The sequence below is a fragment of the Parasteatoda tepidariorum genome, chromosome 6 (genome assembly GCF_982258835.1).
Source record: "Parasteatoda tepidariorum strain Cologne lab strain chromosome 6, Ptep-v5.0, whole genome shotgun sequence".
In the NCBI taxonomy this organism is placed as follows: Eukaryota; Metazoa; Arthropoda; class Arachnida; order Araneae; family Theridiidae; genus Parasteatoda; species Parasteatoda tepidariorum.
Window position 1 is genome coordinate 18,935,620 of NC_141760.1, and position 12,538 is coordinate 18,948,157.

General features: G+C 31.1%; 1 protein-coding gene across 2 annotated transcripts in view; it reads right to left on the bottom strand.

The window, feature by feature from the left end:
• Frl (formin-like protein) overlaps positions 1-12,422 on the bottom strand; it is a 69,361-nt gene extending 56,939 nt beyond the window's left edge. For both annotated transcript variants that reach the window (XR_006225531.3, XM_043045610.3), the window contains exon 1: positions 11,845-12,422. Coding sequence is in view for 1 of the 2 variants with exons in the window: in XM_043045610.3 (XP_042901544.1) it covers positions 11,845-12,006 (162 nt within the window). In the remaining variant the exon portion in view is untranslated. The remainder of the gene's footprint in view (positions 1-11,844) is intronic.
• Positions 12,423-12,538: the final 116 nt, after the last annotated feature.

Genomic DNA, 12,538 nt, shown 5'->3' on the forward strand with positions numbered 1-12,538 from the left:
CAACAAACGACAATCTCGAAAATAATTTCGTTTTCAATTTTAATTTTATTTTGTATGTCTTTTTTCTCTTCATTTTCATGCATTGTCATCCAATTCTGAACTATGTGCCAAATTTGAAGTTAGTAGCAAGTCGGGGAAGTTAGTTTAAAATCGATTACAAAACTCCACCTGGACAGACATACACGAAGGCAAGTTTATATAAACGAGGTAAAATACGTCAACAGGCTGGAAAATCATTAGTTCTACGTTAACAAGACGAGGAAAAAAAAAGTTGGATGCATTATTTTCAGGATTTAATAACAAATGTGATTTTACAGAAACAGTACTTTATAGAGTAATTTTTTTTAAACTCATTTAATAGTTGTATAGATAAGTGTAATGATCCTATTCTGTACATATTTAAGAAACATTCAAATTGGTTCCCCAATCAACTGGTAGAGTACCATACCCAGAAAGACCCAACGAAATATTACAAATATTTTCCATATTCGTTCAGCTTGCAAACTTTGGAAAAAAATCAATCGATTTTTGCATAAATCATTGACAAAAAAATAAATAAAAAACCGAACTTAATAATCATTAAATAATTTCCTTTTAAAACAATCAACTCTTAATTCAATCAACGATGCACCAGAAAACATAAATGCATTTAATATTTTAGGAACCTCATCCTCAAAACATCCATAGAGGCATTATTCTGAGCAAACAATTCTTATTTATCCAGATGTCCTCACACACACAGCCGAATTCTTATCGCAGGAAACAAATGTTCTCCAAATATGAGGTCATCGAAATAAATTCACATCTAACGAAAGAGAGAAAACAATAAATTACGCTCTTCACCAAATCAAACTTGTTACGGGCGATGTCCGTAAAGCTTGAGATTCAATTTTACCATCAAGTATCAAGGCAACTGCTATTAAATAGGACAGCTGACAGTTCTTGTTTCCAGATTCGCCACCCACCCCCATAAAAACCCATTCAGGGGCACTTAAACATCCAATTACATTCCAACTGACAGATGGCAATTTGTCCATTGTACAGGACTGATCCACAAGAGAAGAGACATGAACAAAAAGGAAGTTAAAATAAACAACCATCATAATGGATGATGCGGTGACGACAAATAGCTAACAGCCATAAAATGTTCGATATCATCGATAAATGACTCAAAAGGAATGAAATATTTGATTGTTCTCCAGGGTGGTAAAAATAGACTTGCTAATAGCGCCTATCTTCCATTACTAAAATCAAATAAATAGCAAGAATTACGTTAAGAATTGTTTAATAATAACAATCAAACCAACGAAAAGATTCCTCTTCACGAAAATGGGAAATCGGTGTCCTTCATAAATTGTTTATATTTTTTATGACGCTCTAATAAAAAGAAAAAATATAATTAGGTATTTTTTAATTATAAAAACAGTTATTAATTTGACCGTTACAGTTAATAATAAAACAGTTTAGTAACCTAATAGTTAACTAAAAAATCTGTTAAAATATCGGAATTATACACTGGTTATCATAAATTAAGGAAAATTCACAAAAATCGCGATAACTCAAGAAATTACACATGGAATTTTATGAAACTTACCCACAATATACAACACATAGTAAGGTATTAAACAACATAAAAAGAAATTATCAGACATTAATAGTAGTATAGAAATTAGCACATGTATAAAATAAACAAATTGGAAGTATCGGTTTGCAATAGAAAAAGTACCTTTAATATGGAATATGATTGCCTCTAGAAGCAATACAGCACAAACAGCGATGTGTGATGCTTTCAATTATGCGGTCTATCAGTTCAATAGGAAGTGAGAGCCATTGCTCTTGTAAAGCAGTTGCAAGCGTGGCAAGGGTCTGAGGGGGCGGATTGATGGCAGATACACGCCTCCCTAGAGCATCCCAAACGTGCTCGATAGGATTCAAGTCCGGGGATCGAGCTGGCCACTCCATGCGAGTAATTGTTTCCTGTTGAAGATAATCATCAACAATGCGAGCTCTGTGTGGTCTTGCATTATCGTCCTGTAACAGGAAGCAATCACCAATTGCCCCGGCATATGGGCGCACATAAGCATCAAGGATGTTGTCTCGATAAACCTGAGCATTCACGGTTCCCCTTGGAAAGACATGGAGGTATGTGCGCCCTCCTAAGGATATGCCTCCCCAAACACAGACACTGCCTCTTCCGTATGCATCTCTTTCACGGATGTTTGATGGATGATAACGGGTCCCAGGTTCTCTCCATATCAAATAACGTCTACTGTCACTTTCTAGACTAAACCTGGACTCATCCGTAAAGAGAACAGGCCTCCATTGATCTGACGTCCAGTGGACATGTTGTCGGGCCCACTGCAAACGGTCTCTCCTATGGCGTGATGTGAGCGGCACGCAAATGGCTGGTCGTCTCGCATACAGACCACCTTCGTGGAGCCTTCTGCGCACAGTTGACGTTGACACCAACCTTCCGGTGGCTGCAGCAAGAGAGGATCTAAGATGTGTCGGAGTAGCGGTTCTATTCCTGCGTGCACTTAATGTCAAATATCGGTCATCGGCACTGGTCGTAACAGTTGGCCGTCCTTGACTGAACCTCCTAGATGCCGAATCTGTGGTTTGAAATTGCCTCCAAAGTCTATGAACCACAGATGGACTCACATTTAGCCATCTGGCCACTTCTGATTGACTCTGCCCTGCCTCTAGTCTCCCGATGGCTCTCCATCGTAGTTCTTCAGGCAAATGATGCCTAGAGGTCATTATTACGAATTGGCTATCTCAGATTTTCAATGTCGCAATCACAGTAAAATTTGTGTGCTTTCTCTCAAACTTGGACTTTTATGCTCCAGGCAGATGACGTAAGCCGAGTGCAGCGCCACTAATTTGCATATTGCAATTTTACTCAGCTACTCTTAGTGGACAACATATGCAAATTTTGCACGGTTTGGCTTACTTTTGAAAGAGTTATCGCTATTTTTGTGATTTTTCCTTAATTTATGATAACCAGTGTATTTGCACTAAAATACAAAAAATGTAGCTTGAATTAAAAAAAAAGACTATCCATTCATATTTAAAAATTTATCAATAATTGGTTTTATAAATTAAAGAAATTTCAATGATGAATAACTGTTTCTCTTGATCTAATGACGCTTAGAACAATATCAATTGGATAATAATAATAATAATAATAATAAAAAAAGGTCAGAAACGAGCCAAATAAAGGAAAGAATCAGGCGGATTATTTAAAATAAATAAATAAACCCCCAGAACAAACATTCGATCAAAGAAAACAAATATAAAATATGAATACTAAAAATATATTTAGAATACTTATCAAACAACCCCTGCATCCAAAAAAAACCACTATGTTTAGACAGAGTAACAGTATTGATGGTTGGTTTTTTTAGGTTACGACACAAGACCCAGACGAGGTAAAAACCCGCGATTACAAAACTAAGACAAAAAAAAAAAAAAATTATTAAATTATAACTCCATTGTACTCAAGGTAACAAATTAAACTGTTACTAACTATGTCAGACGTTAAAAGAAATGAAGGAATCCCACGGAAATAAACATAAAACAAAAAAAAGCGAGACAGGATGCTTGTGGGTCATTAATAAGATTCACAAGAAGATAATCGAGGTTCCCCTGATATCGATATCAAAAATTGGATATGAATATTACGCATAAAACATTCAGTGCAAAAAAATAAATAAATAAATAAAAAACTACAAAATACTGGTGATTGATTGATAAAGATAAATAATAAAATAAAGTTTTAATTATGTTGCTTATTTATATTATTAAAGTGGATTAATAAATATAAATAATAAACAGTCAAGTTAATTTATTAGCTTGTATTCGCTTAGTATAAAATATAAATAATTTATTAATATAATTATAATTAATAAATAATTAATATAAATAACACTTTAATTCAATATAAAATTCAGTAGACTTAAATGGGGGGGGGGAACGTGAAAGCAATAAAGTTTATTTAGCGGTAAAGATATCATTAGCTGGAGGGGATGCAGAGTTACCTAAAAGTTATGTGGACACCCCTAATAGTTGATTAGGGGGATGTCCCGTCAAGGAAGTGAAGGTGTCTTCAATAATAATTATAATAAAAAACATATTACTATTTGTTAATCACGCAACCCACCTCCTTTGTGGCTATCTTATTATATCTAGATCAGCTAGTCAACGTAGGGAGAAAAAAAATTCAATAACATACAGCTAAATTAAACCTTATATTATTTATTCTGGTTTCGGCACCACGTTTTAAACTTCTTTCTTTTTTCGCGATTACCATAAATGCTCCCATAGAATACTTGAAAATAAATTTTTCTCATCACAAGGTACCCATTATATTTCAACAGATTAACGACCTAACTGCTTTTATAAGTCATTGTCTACTCTCAGAAGAAGTGGTTAACCAAGGGAGACATAGAGCAATTAGAATTAAAAATTATTTACGAGTTCTAAATAGAAGCCGATCGCACACACTAACTGGAATTGTTCAACACCTAGTGAAAATCTCATGTTCCTAACTTTCGTTGCAATCAAAGATACGAAGAAAAGATATAAATTTGGGGAAAAGTGGGAAGACTTAAAGTACTTCCAAAGAGACCTTTAGGCACCACAGAGTGGCACTTTTTAACAAGCCCTGTGCGACTCTAAAAATAGCTCCCGCCTACGTAGGAAAAGGGTTAGTTTTAATTCCTCTAAGCTTTGTTTGAATAAAAAAAAGCGACAAAAGGTTAGACACCATACCATACCCATAGATTAGGCGGGCTAAGCCCCCTTTCGCACGAACGGTATATGTAGTTAATATGTAGTTTTTGGGTTAGGGTAACTAGAGTTAAAGATAGATTGTTTTTCGTACAAGTAATAGAGATAACACCGACGAGGGCTCGGGCTAGTTTACTGAAAAAAGTTTTCGTTCTAGGACTAATGATAAAAATTTTCATAAACTTCTTCACTGCTTTTAAAGAAACGTTTGGTTCAGAAATTAAGAATAACAAATGTAAAACTTAAAAGGAAAAAAAAAAAATTATAAAAATATAAATAACAATAAAAACAAGCGGTCAGTTACTTTTGCGTTGTGAGGCTAACACTAATTTTCAAATGACTTTCATTTAGCTTAAGATTTTTTAAGACATATATCTCGGGCTCGAACGGACTCGGGTGAATTTGATGAATCTCGGACCCTGATTAAAACTCCTCGGGCTCGGATCTACAAAAGCGAGCCTGAACTCATCTCTAGTAGTTGTGCAAATTTTTTTCGCACCTTAAGTCATCCAAGGATTGAGTTGCGATATAGAATTTTGATCTTAATTTAATAACCAACTTTTATTATTAGTTCGATGAATTAATAACATGAAGTCACATTTGCAATAACCCATAATTTGATATCTGATTAATATCAGATATCAAATTTTGTCCTAAATATGATTCAAAGCCGTAAAATAATCTATATTCTACTACGCTATATCCACTTTTTATCTATGCGCTACTTAAAATATGAGTTTTTCGAATAATTCTTTCTTTAATTATATGGTAAAAAAAAACTAAGCATAAATTCAGCGTTTTGGGTATCTATCAGTTCACGCCCAGTAAAGTATTCTACCATTTAAAATTTTTATAAAATGGGTGTTATATAATTTCGTGAGAAAATACATAATTATTATAATTCAACAATTCCATGACCTCAGAAGGCAAAATGATAATAATAAAAAATAAATACATAAAAAGAAAGTTACTTCATGACCCGAAAAATCAATGTCATAAAAAAAAACATAACAAATTTAATATTCAGATAAATCTGAGTTGTTATAATATAACAATAACATTTTCTTGAAGGATTATTTTATTATAATTAACTTGAATTATTTATTTATTTCACAAGTAGAATGTTGGGGATATTGTGCTAATTTAAATTTTTTTTATAAAATTATAAACATAATAATTAATAAATACACACAATAAAGAAAATGCCATATTAAATTTCATTTTAAAGACTGTGGTCAATTGTTTTAATTCATTTAAACAAATGGTCCACACGTCATTCCATTAAGATTATCAGATTCATAACTTGGCTCTAAGCCAAAATAAATTATGTAAATATTTATAAATTTCCGAAAAATCTTATCGAAGCTGTAAAAACAGTAATATACAAACAATTAAGAGAAGATGGGACAAGATTGATAAACAATACTTTTCAGTCATTTTTCTTCGTTAATATTGTAAACAAAAATCCTACGATGTGTTAAGTTCAGCCAGCCGGACGCTGTTGTTATTAATATATTATTTGACATAAATTTATATTTTGATTGCTAAGCAACACTTGTTATTTTTTACATCATGAAAATTGTAAACAATAGTCTTATGATTATTTAAAGTCAAATCCGCCCGGCGCCGTTATTTAGCAGATCTATCAACAAAAAAAATCTACTCAAATTCTTGCACGCCGAAACAAGTGATTTTTGTAATTTGAAAATAATATAAGGGGTCTTATTATTACTTTTGAAATAATACGATTGCTCAGTTTGCAGCTCAATCCAGATAATTGTTTAACAAACATTTTTATTTGTTGATAATAGACAGGTCGTTACATCAAAATTAAAAATTAATTAAATAACTAAAGCTAAGCCCCCAGCTCGTTCCGCTTAATAACCTACCTTATTTCTAAATCTTCTCATTCATAAGAATCTTTCGTTAATATGTTAATTGTAACGAAATAGATGGTTACCTAGATTAAATGAAACAAAATAAAATAATAAAAAAAATATTCTAAGGAGTACAGATTGTGTGACTCAATAAGATAAATAAATGAAATGTAACTTTACTCTGTGACGGGACAACTTTCGAACAAATTGAACAAGTTTCGAAACAAAATTTTGAGTTAATATGATGATTCTCCGTAGCTGCTGCACTGCAGAGGGCTACAGATCGACCAAACATGGTATTTTTTCTTATAAGTTTAACAGTTAATAATTCTCGAACTAATAATCGAATATTTAATTTTTTTTTTATTCCGTTGTATTCTTAGAACATTTTCGTAATTTCAAATTTCTAAGTCTAATAATTTTTACGCAGTAAAACAAAATATAACGTTGAACACCCAAAACAGTGATGGCACTTACGAATTTTTAATAGAAAAAAAAGATGAAAACTGTTTATAGTATTATTTAATGCATATTCAGCCTCCGATTTTGTTACCGTTTCTATGGAGTTAAAACTAAAACCTGATAATTTAGCTTGACCAATCACTAACTTGCGTTACTAATTCTTATTTAAATTTTGGTTAATTTAAAATTTCGATATTTTTTTTTTCCAGAAGAGAATGTTAAGTAATTAATCCTCAATATTGCTTTAGAATATTTTATTTAGTAGTTATTTTGTATTTATTTAGTTGCCAATGATGACTGGAATAATATTTGTCATAAAAGAAAACTCTTTTACCATTTAAAAAAGGTGAACAAAAGCAAATATCTTTATCATAAGGTAGTATGAGATTACTTAACTTATAATTTAAAGAAAGGGAAAATTTTCAGGGGCGGATAGTTTTAGCTCTGATCGTAAAAATATCTCGTCTGAGAGAGATGCTTGAAAAAATAAAATTGAAAAATGTGACCATCTTTAAGCATTGTTTAAACTGTAAATGATTCTGCTTTTTCAGTAATTAAAAAGCTAACAGCCATATTTGCTATCTTACAATTCTGTTAAAAAAAATTAAAAGAATTATTTTTAATCCTTTCAGCCAGTTTTGTGCATTTGCATAAAGCTGATTAATACCTATTTATTTTTACTTTCACCCAGTACAAACTGGCATTCAGCTAGTAACTCTGCACCCATAAGCACTCCTTGTGTACTGACGATGAATCCGGCAGTGATTTAAGCTCGGAAATTTCCCGGTTGTTTGTTAACATAGGAATTCATGCTACCCCAACAATATTTTTCATTTATGGTAATTCTGACAGTATAATTCCTTAGGAAGGAAATAGACAGCTTTGATGAGGTATGATATCCTCACAGAGTTCGGATGACTACAACTGATACATTTAGCAATGCTGTTGGTCTATAGATTTCTTATTCGCTGAATAAATGAGGCATGCTTGATGTTTTCTTCCTTTTCAGCTTAGGCAGCAGAGAAATAACTGTTGCATGCTACTAAATTAACACTATGATTAATTAAAAAGAAAATGCGTGACCGCCTGCAATTGTCTAAAAAATACTCTAGTCTTCAATAAAATTTTAAATACTTCATTACGTTTGAAATACGAAACACAATTTCAAATTTTTGTATTAGCACTTATGGCATACCTAAGTAATATTTGAGAAATAGCAAACTGACTTTAACTCAATTTTTTAAAGGTGGTATGAGCATTGTTTGAATTATCAATATCAGGGAAAAACTTTAACAAAACAATTATGCAATTTTTAATAATATTAATTGTAATTCTGCTGAACACAGTTGTAATGTTGTAAAAGCTCATATCCCACATAAAAATAAAATTATTAATGCAATTTATTATTTAATAAAATTTATAGAAATGTAATGGATAGCATAGTATGAATAAATAGAAAATCAAATGTAATAAAAAAACAGAGGTGAACGAGGAATAAAAATTTCAGCAACGATCCAGATCAATGGAATGAAGGCCATGGCTTGCCTTATTCCATAGACACAACTGCACCAAGAAATAATATTGAAGATTTGAGTAAAACTAACATTTGAGACAAAATTAGTTACTTATGCTTGTATTTGCTAAGAGTGAAATTTTTAAATTATAATGTGAATGGGTCTAATTACTTTTTAATTCGTATAACTGAGTATTGGTGCATTATGCAGGGGCTGTTGAACCGGGTGGAGGGACTCTAGCCTCCTCACATCTCATAAATGAAGAGACACAACACGTTTTAAGATCACAATTTTACACTCAATATTTGTGCAGTTAAATTTACAATTGAAGTAGAAGATTTTTTTGCGTCTGAATTCTAGAAAATAATGTCTATTTCAAGTAAGCGTTTAACATTTCTTTGGCGAAAACAGCTGCCAAATTATATGGCCCTAAATTATATAATCTATTATATGGGAAATATATGGCCCTATTGTGAAGCGTTTGGGAAAATTCTTGGTTTCAAATGTCACAAACAAAATTAAAAAAATAAAAACAGTAAATCAAATTAAAAATGTTAAATGAGTGATAAATAATTTATAGGTAGACAATTCCCTTTATTAATTTAATTTTAAACGAATTTGATTCATGAAGTTAAATTTGTACACCCAAATCTTGATTGCCATTTTGTGAGTACTAATATATATATATATCGGTGTTTTCACTACAGTGCAAGAATCTCGCATATTTTTTTCCTTTCTCACATTAAAAAATGATTACGGCGAGAAATTTGAGCATTTTATAAACCAATTTTAAAATTCGCGAATTTCTCGCATTTTGGAAAAAGCTTTGAATTACGCCATTTAGAATCAAATCCGTTTCACTTTTCTTCCTGGATCTTTCATTATTTACAACATCTGCCCCATTATTTAGCTTCCCTAGTTACCAGTATTGTTCAGAACCTTTTCGAACAACAGAAGACAACCACGGAAGCCCTTTCAGAACACATTTCTCTGCAACCATGTGTTTCTTCACGTAAGACCTTCAAATTTTTTATGCACTCATGTAAGATGAACAAATACGTTGTAAAAGCAAAATCCTCTATGATGATGCACCAAAAATATTCAATGCTTTAAAAAATAGAAGACGTTAAAAATTTATTATAATTAAAGAAATGATTTTTTTTTCAAGAGTTTTTGTGTTTTTTAGTTTTTAAAATCCCACCCTGTTTTTGAGAAAGGGTGAGAAATTCTCACCCATTTTTTTTCTATGATGAAAACACTGTATATATATATATATATATATATATATATATATATAAATACAGGGAGGGAGAGTCAGAATACAGAAGAAACAATATAAATATTAAATGACCTGTCTAGAAAGCAAATAATTTCGTTTTTCCTTCTAAAGAAAGAAGTATTTATTCAAACAATGCCAATATTTGTATCACAGATATAAACACTTTAGAAATCAATTAAAAATGCTTGGACATTTTTAAGAGAAAATCTTTCACATATGTTTATCCATGTATTTAAATTACAACAAATTTTAAATGTCTGAATACTTTTAGTGACTCATAATAGTAATAAGAATGAATATGCAGGATACCTAAAAATTTCTCATTTACGCAGTTCTGCTTCGATGCCAAATCTCTTGTTTAGACAAATTTGTGATTGCAGTTAAGTGCTAATAAAGCAGGCTCCAGACGAACTAGTCTAAAGTGGAGGAAATGTAAGCGAGATATGACAGTTCCACTTTTGACCCCCTCTACACCCCATAAAAAATATCAGATTTTACGCATTTTAAAATAAATAATTAATGCAAGAATAATTATATTACTCTATAAATGTAAAAAGCTATGGCATGAATGATTTAAAAAGCACAGTTTTTATTTTAAGACTAAGTTCTTGAGATATGACAACTACCAATTCAAAAAAAAAAAAAAACAATTCCTTTCTTATTTCATCACAGATGCACTTTATAAATGGCCAGTTCAAAAGTTTCAAATTTTTTAAGAGTCTGGATGACTAAAAGCCTACTGCAGTAGTTAATGTTTAAAACAATGATTCATCTGTAGTACTTTTCAAATAATGTGGATTTTGAAAATATTTCCATTTGCAAAAACTACAATCAACAAAACTACCAACAACCAACTAAAATCTTGATCGTTCAAGTTGGTCTTTCTCCGTGATCTTTTTTCAATTTTTCATGGGTGCTTGGAAGTCATAATTTTGGCATCAATAAAGAAATCATTATTGTATCCTTCTCATTCAGACTGGAAAATATATTGCATGTAAAAAATTCGTGATGCATGTGAAAATTCCAATTAGACATATATCTTTAACTCTTACACATGCTTGGCAGAGTATGTAGATATTTAAACAGAGATACTGCAAAATACAAATTAAGGTTCCTTTAAATCTTGACGAAAATTGCATATATGACAGATGGATCGTATAAACGGCACCAAAGGTGGGAGAAAAAATAATTCATTATTTGATGAGACCTAAACCTAAAGGGTATTGAACATAATTACACAAATAAGAATTTATTTAAAAAAGCTAGATTTCTTACTCCATAACCATGCTTATTTAAATTAAAAAGAAACATTTTAGAGCAATCCAAGAAACGAAAAAAAGAGAAAGAAATAAAGAACCTTTTTAACAATAAAACTTTTTAAACAAATGCGCATATTTTTAAATTTTCTTTTTACAATATCTTAAATATTTACTATAAGATTGATATTTAGAAATTCTTGTTTATGTAATAACACTAAGGATCACACGAAAAAGTAGTAGTTACATTATAATATAATCCAGACCACTAATAGCTATATTTTGATGTTCTCTCTTGCTATTTTTTGTCAATGGAGTGAAAGGAGTTTTAGTTTAAAGCAATTACAACAACTTATTAAATTTTTTTTCCCAGATGAATTTCAATATTTTGAGAGGTAAATTGGCTATCTGAGAAAGTTCCTGAGAAGTTAAAACCAAGAAAATAAACTTCTCATACGGGCTAAGTTTCTTAACAGACTTTACTGTATTTCAGAAAATTCTTCCGAAGTTCGATTGAAAATTCTCGGAAAAGAACACTTCAGTATAAATCTTGTGCTCAATTTTCTTCTTCTGTTGATATAGTAAAATACAACAGAAATAAATGTTTTTTATTTGATAGATTTCATATTTATGTGTATCCAAAGATATTTTATTTATATACTTACCAATACTTTAGTAAATCGTTTCTCCAGCTCATTCTGCTCAGGCATGGGCATCTTCATGCTGTCAACAGGACACTGTTTTAATCTCTTATGCATAGTATTTTGACGAGATGGTCCTGCATTGCCCATCCTAGCATTAGATGTTTTGGGTAGTTCGATCACCATAAGCAATATTTTTATGAGTATCCAACACAGTAAATTGTCATGTTTTCCACTTAGAATTATAAACACAAACGTTATGAGCACTCAGTGGGGTGTGATATCCAATGGTAACAAATAATTGACACATAACCTTTGGGAATGCCGGATAAAAACATTACTATAAACTGAAACACGATCGTCCTCTCCCAAAATTTAATCTGATGTCAGAAATATGAGTAATAGAAATTTATCTGCGCATGCGTCAAACTTTCTGTCTGCTATCTTCAGTTCACTTCGTTGTTTCCAAAAGTTAATAATTTTTAAAATAAAAAAATTTAATGTTTAGGATTTCATTTTTATTCTAAAGCTTTCTAATATTACAAATATCAGTCTTAAATACAGGATTACTGTGAAAAAAATGTTCTCTCTTGCTATTTTTTGTCAATGGAGTGAAAGGAGTTTTAGTTTAAAGCAATCACAAAATTTTCAACATTTTAAACTGCTTAACTTTAATAAACTGAAAAGTTCTAATTTCTTCGTCGATTGTGCATATGCT